Raw genomic sequence first — 16,742 nt, 5'->3', positions numbered from 1 at the left:
CCTCTTTTTCCAGGTAGAGCAAGGCGGCTATGGGATTAGCTTGCGAACACAGCTGCCTCTCTTCGCGAACACTAATTGTACAACCACCCACTCTCCTTCGCTAGCTAGATATCTCTGAAAATCAAAAAGATCTTTTTATTACTTATTATTTAATAGCGCAGGAATAATGGGCTCCTGTTTAGCGATAAGATTGTCCCAGCACATATATTTCTCAGGTTTAATAAATCAAAATGTTATAATTATAAAATTATCGTTTACCTCAAGATTTTGCAATATGGTTATATGAAACTTCTAGAACGAACAATCGCACCCCGCACCTGACCCCCGTTAGGATAAATTTTGTTACTTTGTTTGGTTGCTATGACATCACAAACGAACTGCCAAGGTTAGAAGTCACGTGATCAAGCGGCAATGGCGGCGAGCACAAACAGTTTATGCACTTGAAGAAAGACTCGAGCATGATCGATGATAAGAAATCGACCGAATAGAATACGTTCTATTGAAACTGATTAATTATTTTACTGATATACAAATGTCTTTGGCAATGCACCGGAGTCCTTACTTAGCTTCGTCGAGTTTTCAGCGAAGTTCAACCGGCGCTGTCAAACCGAGCCGTACATTTGCAAGTAATTCGGTTGGTGCTGGTAGTTCGGCGTCATCTTATGGCGGTTCAAGAATGGGGAAACAAGCAAATTCTTCCTCTAGCCGGGCCCTTCCTAATGGACCTGGTCCTCTGCCGGATCGACCTGTACTCCTCAAATCTGGCGCGGTGAAATATGTGACGGAATCTTCTCGAGATCGCACAAGTACGACCACCACAAGTACTACGTTAAGACACTTTAACTATAAAAATTCGAATGTCATGGACTCTCCGACGACAGTACGACGGAAAACTTCAAACGATTCCGGATATGGCAGTTCAGGAGGAAAAGATAGGACTACCTTGAGTAATAATAGATATGGAGATTTGTCGAAGTCCAAGTCGAAATCAATGTCGCATCTTTATAGGGACGAAGCTGATGGAGTAAGAACGACTTCATTCAGATCAAGAACAGACTCATCCTCGCACGGAGTTAGCTCGAAAACATACACTCAAAATCATATAGGATCCAAGACAACGGTAAATGGCAGTAATAGTACAGGGATTTACCGATCGACAACGCATTCCGACTACAGAGACCCTGGAAAGGAAGATAAAAATTCTGTTAGCAAGACCGGGCATTCATATTCGACGGAGAAGGACTTAACTAACGGTTATACAAGCACAGGAAAACATAGTTACAGTGTAATAGATGCGGACAAAACGCACAAAGCTACCATCACTGCGCTACCTGGGGCAGATATGAGATGCTCGAGAAAATCGTCTTTCAGTTCATCAAATTCATCTCCTTCAAATTCGGTAAGTTTACGGAACATGTCTCCGTGCATGAAATCTTTAAATTATAGCTAACTTAGGTTAATATGATTTATTTTTTCGTCAATAACAGAAATAAGACTAGGTTATTTTCGTCTTGCTATTGCTTAAATAATTATCACTTTTGTTGTGGTTATTTACGTGTACAAAGATGTTTGGTGATGTTTTGATATTTGAACAAACACATTTAGTGCGGTGTCGCAATAAACGTACTTCATTAATTATATTGTTTACTTGTGATCTGATATTGAATACTCTAATCATCAAACCAGCATTTTAAATACCCTGTTGTTTAGAATTTATTGAATAAACCAAGGTATAAACTTGTTCCAGCACAGCATTGATGTGACCGCTAAATTATTGCAAACACAACCAAAATTAAACTGTTTAATGTATACAAATTTTGTGTTTAAATTTTCCTTCCAAGATGATATTATGTTTTCAGTAGACTGTAAACCCACTCCAAATTCTGGATACAATATCTAGCATACACTACACTTAGTTTGTAATTATGTTAACGATTATGATTATGTGACATTTCAGTGATCAAGTCACTCAATAAATATTTTTGCAAATTGTCTGAAATCAGAAATGTACAAAAACTGGAAAACTGTGCAAACAACAAAATGTGACAAAAAAATCTGTAATTTCTATGTACAATCATGCATGTAGTATCAGATTCGGCCGTGTTTTCTCATGGGCTTTCAGTAGAACCCAGACGTCTCAATTCTTGGTGCCAACCAAAAGGATACACTGCTTGGTGATCAGGAGGCAGCGTGGCCGAGTGGTTAGAGCGCCGGACTTGTAATCCGGAGGTCCCGGGTTCAAGTCCCGTTCTGACCAGTAGCTGGATTTGTTCTCGGTAGTCCCGAGTTCAACTCCTCGGCCACACTTGTAAATAGCCAACTGGTCTGCCTCCTGCCAGTTGGGATTTTTAACCATGTTATGTTCATTTAAATTATTTGTTTCACATTGGCCCTGAAAAGCCCCATTGGGGGAGTGGTCAATTAAGTATTATTATTATTATTATCAGTTAGCAATCATAAACTGTTGATCGCCAGATGTGATTATTATTTTATGCACATCATGCAAAATGCATGAAGTATTTATCGCTGCGAAAAATAAAACAACCAGTGAATAGTTTGACTTCGTCATTGTCCAATGAATGATGCAGTTGGCCCATTCTGAGCTACTTTGACAGACAATAATGTATCAAAACATCTTTTTTTTGCTGACTGGTGGAAATAATGCTATAAAACATGATTATAAATTAGCATGTTGAAGGTGTGTGTTAGGTGGGTAGAACCATGTACAAGCATGAAGGGTAACCATGACAACCCTATCACGACTATGAGTGGCAACCACTATGCACTGTTATACTGAAAACTAGTAGAAAGAATGATTACTAACCTACAGGAGGGATAAGAGCAGGAGGCAAAAACTTTGAAATGCTGTCAACAAGTGACAACAAGCATGAATCAACCAGACATCAAGAGAGCTATAAAACAGCAAGGTTCTCTACAAAAACCACCTTTTTTTACGGGGAACCACAGGCAAGCATATATTTATTTTGCCTCGCAGGGAAACTTAGGCTAAATTATATTATTTAATATTCTATTCAGTTTCTGAGTTGGTGTATTTAATTTCTCAATATAAAAATGTAACTGCATGTATGTATTTGGCTTTCAACATTCTCTTTTGATTTCTGGCATTACAATTTTTTACAGCATGGCCTTTTGTTGATTATTCTGGCCATGAACAGTAACTATAATTGATCAGAGTTGTTCCCCCCACCCTGCTAGATTTGTGATTTTTTCTAGGCCTAATTTCACTAGGTAGTGTTGAAATCAATGAACATAAGACTCAACAATATATTCTATTATAATCATTTCATCGGGCATTGTGGCCTATTTTGCGGGCTAAAATGGAGAATTTAGCGGGCTAAAATATATTTTTTTAGCGGGCTAAAATATATTTTAGCCCGCTTCGGTGGACCAATCAGAAACAAGAAAAAAACGAAGCCAGCCAATCAGAGCTGAAAACCATTCAACTGTTCGCGCCGTTTTCTTGCTGGCTGGGTCGCTGGCTGGCACAAGCTGGCATAATTTCAAGCTTCGTGTAATTTGAGTCGAGACGCTTCAAAACTGCTTTTGAGCTTTATAACGACAAAATGTTTGAAGGACTGAATGGGAAAGCAAATTTTCAGTCTTCTCAGCTAGATGAAGAGGAATTACAGAAACTCAAAGAAGAATCCAGGCAGCGAAGTGAATGTAAGTACTAGTTTGTCTTCGTCGAGCGAAACTCGCTCAGTTGAATTTCAGGCATATTCCAAACTGCCAGTTCAGTTAACAGCACAATTAATTTTAACACTTCTAAATGACGACTATTTCTTTGCTGCCGATAGAATTTTGTAATTTCCTTTTCAAGCAAAGATTGTTTTGAGTAAGTTTGCGGTTTTCTGCCGAGTTTTGTAAACTTTTAAACCTAGTTTTCAATCAGAAATAAACGCCGACTCGCAACGGCAGTGTTCAAGATATCGCTTACTGTTTTTGATTCCTTAACTTAATGCCCTCTGAAATGATTATAATAGTAATAGAGTTAATGTTCTTGGGCGTAAATATGTTTTTGGCCCTTCTCAGAGCTCATTTTAGCCCTCGCCTGCGGCTCGGGCTAAAATGAGCCTGAGTCGGGCCAAAAACATACTTACGCCCGCGAACATCAACTCTATTGTTATATTAATATTCCATAATTACAGTACTGACAATACCATGAGATAGTCAAAACAATAAAATTGGATCATAGAAATTGATTACATGTTGATATTTGCTGTCAAATGCCAATTATGTTGAAAAGCTTCCAGCAAAGTCCTGCAATAATTGCAGGACAAAATTATTTTGTTCTTTTATTAATACCTACCAATGAACAATATTGTTTCCTCGATAGGAAGGCATCTTAGAGCTAATAACATACCACTGTTATACAAACATTTTTCTTTTTAGTGGTCAATTATTTATATCTACCAGTAGATGATCTTAGTTTACATTTTATATTTTAAATTTACAATGTAGAAAGTCCTTCTATAGGAGTTGTCTCCATATATAATATTCTCAAAATCCAATTAATTCTAAAAATAAATTGGCACTATCCAATTTTTGTACTTGTTATATGGGGAAATTAATTCTCTTATTGAATTACTGAGCCTGTAAAATCGACTTATTTTCCAAATCCTGAATATATTTAATTTTTGATGGAATTTTGCCAATTTTGGTAACAGGTACTTAGTTCAATGTTGACACTCATGAACCTAGGGTGTACATACATGAATTACTAAAAGCAAAAATTGGCCTGCAATTTGCATCTTGCATCAGATAAATTGTTTCATCAATTTCAACTATTTTAGCCAAGGGAAAAGCAGTTCTAAAATTTTCAAGAGCAAAAATTACAAGTTCAGTGGACAAAAATATATTATGCTAAGTTGGTTACTGTACTCTGGTAATGTACATGGTAATTGATGTATGTTGAATGTCGATGTATCAGGCAATAGTCGAGATAAACAGTGGCTTTTGAGGGTGGATATCTTATTACATTGGGAGTTTATTCCTGCCTGTTGTGGGTCTTGTTTGCTAAGCGAAACTTAAACTCACGAAGGAAGGTAATATGCTGACATTTGTGTAATTTAGTAGCAAAGTACTTTCAGCTTTTTATTGAAATTTTGAGAACATTATTCTTAATTTTAATACTTTTAATTTTATATTTTTATCTTTTAAACTTGAATTTAACCTTATAATTAGTTTTATTTGAGGACCTCCCTGAAAATCACTCCATGTGACGGGAGCCTCCTCTTTAAAAATTATTTATTATAAATTATTATTATTATTATACATTTTATTGTAAGGTTGTTATAAATTCCTACAGATATTTTGTTTTAGGCCTTAAAAAATAACCATCTTAATGGTAACTTAACAGTATAGTTGTACAGTCAACTCTCTCTTAACAGACACCTCTTTAAGACGGACACCTGGTTTTGGTCCTGTGCCTACCGTTTTTCAGTCATTTTACTGTAACTAAACTCCCTATAAGACAGACACCTCTCTAAGACGGACAGTTGGAGCCGATCCTGAGGGTGTCCATTTTAGAGAGAGTTGACTGTATAAAAATTACATGTATACTGCTTCAGTAACATTTATTTATGTGTTATTGACTGTTATTTATCAATCTGCTCTTGTTTTATTTTTAAGCCTACTGGTAGAAGCAGTTCTGATGGCTTAGTTGGTCTTCGTAATTTAGGAAATACAGTAAGTAAATAAGTCAATTTCTTTTACTTAATACTAACCTCTTAGCTAGCCAAACATGGCTTATTTGTACATCTTTTAAATAATACTTACATTGAGCACTCTAGCAGTGTGGTAAATGTATGAAAATACCTATTAATTAAAAACAAAAACATTCAGCTGTGTGATTGAAAAGATTCATGCAAACATTCATGATCAGTCTTACAGATTTCCCAGATGATAATAAATTTTGGGGTATCCTTAGCAATTTTATTTTCAAATTGCTTGGCCATGGCTAGTACTAAAAGCCGAACGCCGGAGCGCCGCCAGAACACCGGAACACTGGAATACTAAAACCTGGAACGTATAATTTAGGGTATATCGTGTTACCCTTACAAATATAAAGAGCTAACCATAAACATGCTAACCGAAGTACAAGTACATAGTAGGCTAACCGGAGTGAATAGTAGGCTAACCGGAGTGAATAGTAAGCCTACTATGCACTGCGGTTAGCCTACTATTCACCTCAGTTAGCCTACTATGTACTTCGGTTAGCCTGTTTAGGGTTAGCTATTTCCACTCCATAAGGCATTTAGCCGCTTGCTGGGACATCATAATTGCCACGCCTCCTTGATGAATCTCTTCATCACGGCTGTAAATTATTAGCTGCCCTGTGCTAAGTTTTGATTTTCCGCTTCCTCTCCACCTGCATTCGCTAATACCCAGAATATCCAGCTTATATCTTTCCATCTCTCTTGCTACTACTTGGCCAGCTTTTTCGGTCTCAAACATTGTTCTAACGTTCCAATTTCCTATCCTGGTTTCGAGCTTCGGATTCACGATCGAAGCTATCGGCCTTTGGGTTTCCTTTCGGCCTTGACCCAAATGCGTCATTCTGCTCGGCCCTCGTCGCTTCACCGATGTTGGTAGTAATTTGAATGTCATCCGTTTCTGTAATAAATTTGTTTTTTACAGGAGTGGGTTATCAACCCCCAGCCCAACCCCCAACCCCCAACCTGGAGGACCAGGGAGGTCACACTTCGTCTGGTCTCTACCCTTCAACCTGTTCGGCATGGGTGACCCTGCCAGGAGTACAAGACTCCAGCCGTTATAGCTCTAAGGGTCACTGAGACACACAAACGATCCCACCGCGATAAGGTGGTGACCCCATGGGATGGGGGGTTAGCTATTTACAGCTGTATATTTGTAAGGGTAACACGATATATTTTATGCGTTCCGGGTTTTAATATTCCGGCATTCCGGCTTTTAGCTTTTAGCCCTTGGCCATTGATTCAGGCTAAGAAAAAAATTGAATTTTGGGACCATAATTTTTTCAATTTAAAAAAAAAAAACATTAAAATTCTAATCAAGTCAATAAGAAATGTTTACAAGACATTTTAAATTAAAGTCAAGCTAGTGAAATGAAAGAGAAAAATCAAAGTGCAACATTCGACTTTGTACTCTTTCTTGATGAGTGTGTGACATCCCTTACCCTGTTCATTTTAGGTAACTGTCAAAAAAACTGATAACTTAAATATCTTTTCTTTGCAGTGTTTTATGAACTCTATCCTTCAATGCCTTAGTCACACACAGCCTTTAACTGATCAGCTGTTGAAAGGTTCACACATAAAGAACATCAACAGCAGCAGTAGCATGAAAGGAAGGCTTATTCAAGGTGCGTATATGGATACTGTTTATAGTCATACATGTGAAAATGTCCAGGAAGCACAGTACCTTTAATTTAATTTGTTTCATCTGTCAACAGCATTTGCAGATTTAATCAAGTCGATGTGGAAGCCAGGCTGCAATGAAGCTGTGTCTCCACATACCTTCAAGACTCAGATCCAAAGATTTGCTCCACGATTTATGGGATACAAGTGAGTTTTTGTGATACAGTTTATAGTGATGCAGTTTTCAACCTAGTAAATGGCCTAAGCTCACAACAAGTCTCTCGTGGCTCAGTTGGTTAGAGGCCCAACCGGTATTCTGGGAGGTCATGGGTTCTATTCCCGTCGGAGACTCAGATTTTTTCTTTGTCCCACGCTGGTGTCATGTTGAATAATTTCTTCACTATTTATCACCGAGCTTGAAATTTACCATCTTTATTATTTGCTACACAAGCTAGTTTTCTTCTAACACATGGTCTATATCTTTTATGCTCTTGGGAGATCAAAGGCTGATTTCTCTTTACAGTATCAACACATTGTCAAGCAGAAAGGTGATGAAAAAAAAAAAACATCAACTAGGGATATTGTCTTCAGAACTAACATTAAAAGAAGTGTATGGAAATAAATTTAAAGAGAATTCTTAGAACCATAACTGAGGGGGAAAACAAAACAAAAAACTTGGAAGTATACATAGCTGGCTGTTCTTCGAAGACAGTGGCAAAATTAAAGTAAAGCAGCAGAAATGAGTTACAAAGCTTGGCCATTTCTAAAGCTGAAGCTATACACATGTCTATCATGGATTAGACTGTACATGTTCACAACCCCCTATTTTTCCGTAAAGGCGTAGAGATCGATTGTTAAGTCTGACGGGCCGCCATCTTGGTTCATAAACGTGAGCTAAAACTGGGGAGAGAAAAAACCCCGTGGGTAGGGATGTAGGTGAACACTCTACGACTTCACGGTAAAATAAAGGGATGTGAACAGTCTAATTTTGGATGGCTAACTCGAAGATTGCACTTTTAAAACCTGTGTGAGTAAAATTGTGAGTCAAGTAATTTACATTATTTCTCCTTGTTCTCTGCAGTCAACAAGACGCACAGGAGTTTCTGCGCTTCCTAGTGGAAGGACTACACGATGACTTGAATCAAGTCAAATCCAAGCCAAAGTACACACTATGTGAATATGATGATTCTCTCAGGTAAGAAAGCAACGGTTTCGAAATTTCAAATTCAACCTTACAAACAGTCAGCTTTTAAGTTCTACCTAACAGGTATCCTTGGGAATGCAATTTATTGTTCAGTATTCCTTTTCATTCTTTGGAAATTTCACTGGGACTTCAGTGAGAATTTGGAGGCTAGAAGTAAGTATTCAGGCTCTTTTGTTTAGGATTTTCCTGGCCCATAACTCACTCACACGAAAGCGGATGCAAAACCCACAGACAAGACAAGAGAATAATGCCTGAAAACCCAAACACAACAGCCTGGCTAATTTGAATTGAAAGGACGATTGTGATGTGTGTTAAGGGCGAGGGGCCATTTTTAGCTCAGAACTGCTTATGATCAATATATAAGTGTAGCTTTTAGTGTCAATTTTGCCATATGTTATGTATTGAAGGTAATGAATCTGTTATTTCTTTTTTCTTAATAGTGATCATCAGAATGCAGAGAAATCGTGGAAAAATTATCTTTCACGTGACAACAGTCTGATGACTGGTAAGTGAACAATCTATCTCTGTCGGCAGTAGAATGATGTTACAAGTTACAAGTTATTATAGTTGTTTTATTTTTTCCTTTTTTTTTTTCAGATCTTTTCGTCGGACAGTTGAAAAGTACGTTAAAATGCTGTAACTGTGGTTACGCCTCAGTCACCTTTGATCCATTTTGGGATTTATCGCTACCCATTCCAAGGGTAAGTTGATTATTATGAAACTGTTTTTCAAATACTTTGGAGCAATAGATCAGCCGAGGTTTTAAAAACATAAGTTTTGACAAATATTTTAACAAGCACCTGTAGCTGGCGGTCCTTCTCACAAAAAAATATCGGTGGAGTCAGGAAAACGATAACCTGCAGTCAGGCGGGAGGGGAAAGAGTTCCTTTTTCTCTATTTCCTTCCGCCGCGCAGAAAAAAAGGACGTCTGATCACAGGTTATGAGAAGGCAAATTTGCACGGATGTCGACCCTAGTTCTTTTACTGTTTGGCCACCTAAAAATATCATTGCAAGCCTTGTTGTGTACTTCTAGCATTGAAATGGCTAACACTGAAATGGCTTTTTAGGCAACTTGCGAGTATAAAAGCTCGCTACTCCGTTTGGCCAACTAACATACTACGATTTCCAGTTGAGTGCGACGCGAACAAAGTTTGGTGACGAGGTTTCAACATAACAACGGCATTGTTGTCAAGGGCAAACTTCTCTGTTACCATTGGTAACAAATATGCGTTTGTAACTGTCTTGCTCGACAATCTCGATGCTTAAATAAATACAAACACTACAAATATCGTCAGCAACACTTTATTACGCTTTCAAATAAAAAATATATACACAGAGACAACGATAAAAGAAACAAATAACGAAATATATTATGCATTAGCTGTTTTATATCGACGGTAACAGATCTGTGTTGAGAGTTGACGTTATGTTCAACGTGCGTCACTTTACCTTCCTCGTTAGAGTTTCTGTTCAACTGAAATAAAATCGTTTTCCAACTCCAGGAATTTTCTAGCAGCTTTAAGAATTCCTTCAGCTTTAAATAATATATCTTTCTCAAGTGCAAAATGAATAATTCACGCACTGAAATGAGGAACATTTGGCGCTTCGTAAAGCTGACAAAAGCTAACACCATTTCGGATCGAAATTTCAAAAAAATAAGCCAATCACAAAATTGCTCAATTAAAACTGACGCCATCTTGGATCAAAATTAGCCAATCAAAAAATTGCTCTGTTTCCCGAGAGGTCCTCCTTGTATAAAAGAACAATGGCGGTCAGTACCTGTTTACTACAGTTACCAATGGAAACAGAGAAGTTTGCCCATGACAACAATGTCGTTGTTATGTTGAAACCTCGTCACCAAACTTTGTTCGCGTCGCACTCAACTGGAAATCGTAGTAAGTCTAAACACAAGTTCATATTTTACAACTTATGACTCCGTTTGCACTTTGGCCTAATCAAACAGACCAAACAATGTGCTTAGCTTTCTCTAATTAGCCATGTTCAAAACGAGCAGGGGACTGGGTACGAATATTCAATATCGATTGCACTGAAAAACTGGGCCCGTCATCTGAAAGAGCATCCAAAAATTAGTAACTCAACCAAATTTGAGAGTTATTGGTTTGAACGCATAGGTATGGTTCACTTTTAGAAATTGCTAAAATAAGAGAGCTTAGTATGGATTGGAGGGACAGCTGTCCATCCAGCCATACGAAGCTCTCTTATTTTAACGATTTTTAGAAGAGTTCCATGCCTTTGCGTTTAAACCAATAACTCTCAAATTTGGTTGAGTTACTAATTTTTGGATGCTCTTTCAGATGACGGGCCCATTTTTCAGTGCAATCGATATTGAATATTCGTACCCAGTCCCCTGCTCGTTTTGAACGTGGCTAATTGGAACGTATGATTTGGAACCGTTTTAGGTTTTACGGAGTGCATGCTGGAGTGCTAGGGAAGGCACGTTTTGGCATGACGTCATGTCTCCCTCACTGCACACTTCACGTGTTTTAAAAGGGTTCTCATGTTTTCCTTTTTTTTTTTCCTTGTTGTTTTTCAATTCACAGTCTGGAAGGCGATCGAGCGGGGCAGACGACAGCGACATTAACATTAGAGACTGCATGCAGTCATTCACTAGGGAGGAAGTTTTAGATGGCGATGAAAGACCTGTAAGTGAACTTCACAGTCACTTAGCGACTTTTCAACGTGTTTTCGAGAAGCTATACAAAACAGAAATCAAATCGTAATAGCGTAAAGCCGGTGTCACACGGGACAACTTGAAACATGTTTTTTTTTGGCACCACAATGTTGCGCGAAAAATCGAACAGCGTGTTTTCGCGCAACTTTTGACTTGGCAACACGATGCGAGTTTTGGAACCCAAGTCATAAACTCGTAACGCGCTGCCAACATTGTTGTGCGAAAAATCGTTGTTGTAAGTTGTCCCGTGTAAAACAACCTTAATTTTGTAGAACAGTTCTTCGCGAGGGGTGGAAATGGATCACAATATAACAACAAACTTGTGTGGCAGTAATAGTTTCTGTAGTAACTTCATTTAAACACGGTTGAAAACATCAGGCCTTACAAACTATATTATTTATTATAATTACTTGACTACTTGATTACTTGAGTCCAATTTCTTCAAAACTTTTCTAAACTCTTGTTGCACTGCGAAATTTATCCCCTGATGAAAAGTTCATCTGATTCGTCACTAGTTAGTTTCGACCGAAACAAATCCTTACTGATGCCGTAACCACATGCAGAGATTGGTTTAGTGTCTTGAATTGGTCGATACTCGAGAGAGGGGAAAAGACGAATGAACGAGAGTCTCACTGATGTGTTTTTTTTTTCTTTGCAAAAGTAAAAAGGCTTGCACTAACTGTTTTTTTTTATTATTGCTTCCTTAGACGTGTGACAAGTGTAAACTCAAGAGAAAATCTACGAAGAAATTTTCCATCCAGAGATTTCCCCCAGTCCTTGTTCTTCGTATCCTTTACAATTCCAAAAAAAGCCATTTCAAGGCTAGCGATGGAGTTCGTAGTCAGAGTCGTAAGATCGCTTACGAACTCGCGAAAATTGAAAATCAGAGTCGTAGGCATAGTCAAAAGCTTGAAGGAATCAGAAGAATCAGAACGTTTCCATTTTCTTCCGATTCCGCTTATGACTCCGTCGCTAAGAGCAGTTTTCAATTGAGTGTCGTAAAACCAAAACCAAAGTAATCACTTTGGCCAATCACAAAGAACACAGACAATCCAGTGAACCAATCAAAACTCGAAGCAAATACATGTAGCTCTCGCGAAGCGCGGGAAAACGTGCGCGAGCGAGTCACGATTGATTTTGGTTTTAGTTCCGATTGGCTGAGAAAGTGGCGAGATTTATTCGCCAAGTAGTAAGCGTAGTAATGCAAAACCAAAGCAAATGCAATTAACTTTCGACACTCAAGTGAAAACCGCTCTATGATCCAGTGAAAACTAGATTGACAGAGTCGCAAGCAGAAGCGGAAGAACAAACGGTTAACGAGTCATAAGCGGAATCGGAAACTTTTGATTTTCAGTGGATCGTGATGCTCTCTGCTTCTGATTACGAATCCGACTCCGTCCCTAGTGAAAACCAATCTTTACGAATGACGTATAACAAACTTGCGTTAACTTGCATTGGGAGGCCAAAAGGTGAAAAGTTGTGCACCGACTTGCGTGCAAATTTGAGCCAAATCTAAGGTTTTGTCCTTAACGTTTCATTAAACAGATTTAAAGCGTTTTTCTGGATTCAGCTTTAGATCCAAGCTACAGTCAAACGTCGAGTTCCCGCTAAGCAAACTGGATCTGGCAGAGTTTGCGGCAGATACTCGAGGTAACGTTGTTGTTAGTTTAGGCCCGGTTCAGACGCCGAACTTTTCATAAACCGAACCTAATACCTAATTGAATTAAGGTCATTGCCCTGTATTGCATTGCGCATCCTTACTTCGCAGAATTTTACGCGTAAGTAGCGCGCGCACATAAACAAAATGGCGGCTTTTTTCTATGCGGCTTAGTCCGCGAGAGAAGTAAATTGTCGCTTTCTCGTAAACGAGTATGGTGACCCATCAATTTTTTCTCATATTTTGGGTGTAGCGATCAAATTCTTTCTGTAAAATGAAAACAGATAAATTCTTGTGTTTGAAAACTAGTAAACGAATCTGGTGACCCCCCTTCTTTATTTCAAAATTTAAGTTCCCTTAAAGTAATAAACCAGTAGGCGAAGTTTGGTTAAAAATCTATGTTCAGTTCTATTTCAGGGTAATGACCTTAAGTACATGAAAAGTTCGGCGTCTGAATCGATTAAGAACGGCTATTCCAATTTGGGACGTGTCAGCCGTTCTTTCCGCTTGGCTTGGCCGGGAATTTCGACTTTGGAACGGCTTTGGTTCAGACGCCGAACTTTTCATCTGCCGATCCTAAGGCATAAATTATATAATGCATTTTGCAAAAAGTTGAACTCAGAAAGCATGCGTCCTGAAGAGTGTTTACCATCAGGCGTATAAGAACAGCTACACAACAGCTAACTAAGTTCAGCGTCTTAATTAACAGGCGTATTTTTGTTAATTTGGGTCAGTCCAAATTCGAATTAAATTCGGCTCACTGAAAAGTTCGGCGTCTGAACTTTCCTATTAGCGTTCGGAATGCAATGAGAGACATCATTCAGTAAGTTACATTCACAAACTTTTTATCTCTTTATAATTTTGTTGTCTCATTTTAGAAGGCCGATCAGCCTTATACTCTTTGTATGCAGTGTCAAACCACTCGGGTAGTACATATGGTGGCCATTACACAGCGTACTGTAAGCATCCGATCAGCAACCAGTGGCACTGCTTCAACGACTCACGGTAAGCACGTCATATAAAACATAATGACAAGTCTCGTCAGATGATTTCGGCACTGTGTGATAAAACACCTATTTTGGGCCTCGATTTACTGTGAAACCCTGAGGGAAAGATGACCTAACCTTCAGTGCATGCGTGTTTTATGGTCCAGCATTAGATAATCTTGTTCGCGTATTTGGCTTCAGAGGGTGCAGAGGAGACAGCCTCACTTCCACTTCCTAGGACGCTTTTTTCTCTCTCCAAGCCAGACTCGTACCCAGTCATTACTTACGTTCGAAGAGGTTGATGGGAAGGGCATAGAAAAAGTAAAATAAGCTTCGCAAAATAAGTTCGTCCTTCCCTTGATGCCTTGCGCGCCGCTCAAAAAGCAAGAGAAGCGACTGGGTATGAGTCTGTCTCCAAGCCTCTACGACTACCGAGTTCGACTCAAAGATGGTGCTCACACGATCAAAATGCGCTCACTCGCTAAAATGAAAAGGGTGGAATTTTGCCAGTTAGACTCTAAACGAACCCTGTGCAGGGATGGAGTGGAGTGATCAACAAACGGGATAAGCCGATTGTGATTTTTAGTGCAGAATGCACTATCGTGATGGGTATGTGGACTGTCGTATCACGTTTGCTGCTTCAAAAGTCGTTTTGAAATTCAATTTGCGAGAGTTAGCATAAAAAAACAACGGTTCAAATGATTGAAAACTTCCGTGACTAACAATCTCCACTCTAGTGTCAACTGATCGGCCGCGTGTGTGACGTTTCAATAAGCTAAATGCTTCTCCCGGATGTAGGCTGTCGCATGATTTAGTGATTTGCTTGATGTCAAAATCGAAATGTATCACAATCGGTCATTCAACATCTAACAAGTAAACATAAAACAGCATTTGAAACTGAAAAGTGAACCCATCTGACTTATTCTCAAGCGAAGTTATTATTATAATGTCAATTTATTGGCTATAATGCATTCTGCAATAACCCTTTAAGTCTCTGAGTATGTTTTTTTTGTTTGTTGTTTCTTTGAAATATAAAATAAAAGATAACCAAGATCTTCTTTTTATGTTAGGGTGGACTCGCTGCCATCGTCAAGGGTGCGAGGAGCTCAAGCGTACATCCTGTTTTACGAAAAGGTGGAACCCAAGTCGTCACTCTGACGCACATTTGCAATCACAAATGCTGGCATTTGTCTCGTGTCACGCACACCTTTTACACGTTGCGTGACATTTTAAGTCACGCATTTTTTTTCGAACTTTGCATGACGTTTTTTAAAACTTTAAACAGTAGGTAGATACTTGACCAGTAAATTAACTTTGGTTCCTATGACAAAATTATGTTTCACAAAATGTTAGTTAATGCAGTTGTAAAAACAATGCTGCTGGTCTTATAGTTGGTGGGTATATTTTTTGTCCATAATGGATTTTAGGGGAAAAGATGAAGATTGTGCTAAAGTATTTTTCACTAAAAATGGCTCAATCTTTCTGGAGATATTTCTTTCCTGATGTTTGTCATAGGATTGAATGCAATGTTCATCAGTAAATTTTGTTACAATGAACATCTATTTTTTACTTGTAAATATTGTAAGAAAGTGTGTTGTGGGAGGTTCCGTAGACGTATTTGTTGGATACATTATGGTTTTAGAATTTTAAGTATGTGGGTGAATCGTTTAGTGGGACTTATAGTTTCAAATGAAAGCTATTCAGCAGTACTTTTTGTAGATCTGTTCGTTTATTTCCAAGTAGAAATTGCAGAAAACTCCCCTTCTAACTTGTATTTTAGCACTCTAGGAGCGAAAGAGTTAGACGGCTGTTATAAAATGTTTCTTGGAAAAGTCCTTTCAACTCATCAAACGTGAACTCACGTGGACAACACGAAACAATCTTTTCTTTATTAAAGTAAAATGCCTTTTTAAAAAAGAATACTTCTTTTTCGATTTCATTCAACTTTGCCGTGATAGAAATTTAAATTGTTACTCAAGGTTTGATTAAGATATTTTTCCACAGTGCAAAATGGTTTCAAATTCTGTAGCGAAGGCGCGTTTATTTACCATAACAAGAAGTCTAACAAAAATATAAATAATAAAGTTTTCTTTTGTACGACAGACGTAAATCTTTAGAGCGTTTTGTATCTTTTAATAAGAGAACGGTTTCCATGCATCATGGAGAGGTTTTACGGTAATTTATTAAAAATATTTCTGCAGTGTACATATTGATATTATCTAAACGTGGGTTGGGCGTTTCTCCTTGCATAATGAGTGAGATTCGTTAATTAGAAAAGGTTTCGCTGGTTTGAAGATGTTTTAAGTGTATCTATGTTTTTACAAGGTAATATATTATTTATGAGATTTGAGTGCAGAATTTTTTATAATATATTAACATCAGAGCAAAACGGATCAACGGATTACATATGTGAATAAATTATTGCACATGGAAGCAATGTCTCCGTATTTTTGTGTTATTACTTTCCTCTGGGGGAGAGAGAGGGCCTCTCCCCCCCCCCCCCTTTTTTTTTGCTCCAATGAGAGAAAGGGGGGAACTTTTTCAGCCGTTTGGGCTTTATATTCTTCAGGCATAAAGGCAGGTCGGGGGTGTGGGGAAGGGGGTGCTTCCCTAGTTTATCTCGAGACTGTCCGGAAATAATGCCTCTATTGTAAATCGGGTTAAGGTGGGGTTTTACCTAAATTTGAATAAAATTATGAGAGGTTTAATATAAAATGCCGAATATGAGACGTGATACGTAACCAGATCTGTGTCCATCCTCGGGGTTATTTTGTTCCCTGATGTGTCAGTACGACATGACTAGGCAAAGCCCCACATTCCCTCGCCGTGACGTTGACTTTGTATTTT

General features: G+C 38.3%; 1 protein-coding gene across 3 annotated transcripts; it reads left to right on the top strand.

The window, feature by feature from the left end:
- Positions 1–411: 411 nt before the first annotated feature.
- On the top strand, positions 412–16,334 carry LOC144662085 (ubiquitin carboxyl-terminal hydrolase 2-like). 3 transcript variants are annotated; one of them, XM_078522825.1, is made up of 12 exons: positions 412–1,399; positions 5,653–5,709; positions 7,237–7,360; positions 7,451–7,562; positions 8,437–8,550; positions 9,000–9,064; positions 9,157–9,260; positions 11,122–11,223; positions 11,960–12,038; positions 12,798–12,902; positions 13,791–13,914; positions 14,966–16,334. In XM_078522825.1, exons 1-12 carry the CDS (start codon positions 533–535, stop codon positions 15,051–15,053), a joined length of 1,941 nt encoding a protein of 646 aa, XP_078378951.1. In that variant the 5' UTR covers positions 412–532; the 3' UTR covers positions 15,054–16,334. The 3 variants fall into 3 exon arrangements, with proteins under 3 accessions (XP_078378951.1, XP_078378950.1, XP_078378952.1); XM_078522824.1 differs by having other exon boundaries at positions 13,788–13,914; XM_078522826.1 differs by lacking the exons at positions 13,791–13,914; positions 14,966–16,334 and adding an exon at positions 13,342–13,756 and having other exon boundaries at positions 12,798–12,980.
- Positions 16,335–16,742: the final 408 nt, after the last annotated feature.

This window comes from Oculina patagonica, chromosome 8 (genome assembly GCF_052425735.1).
Source record: "Oculina patagonica isolate OP01 chromosome 8, crgOcupat, whole genome shotgun sequence".
Lineage (NCBI taxonomy): Eukaryota > Metazoa > Cnidaria > Anthozoa > Scleractinia > Oculinidae > Oculina > Oculina patagonica.
This window is presented reverse-complemented; position numbering and strand designations above follow the sequence as displayed.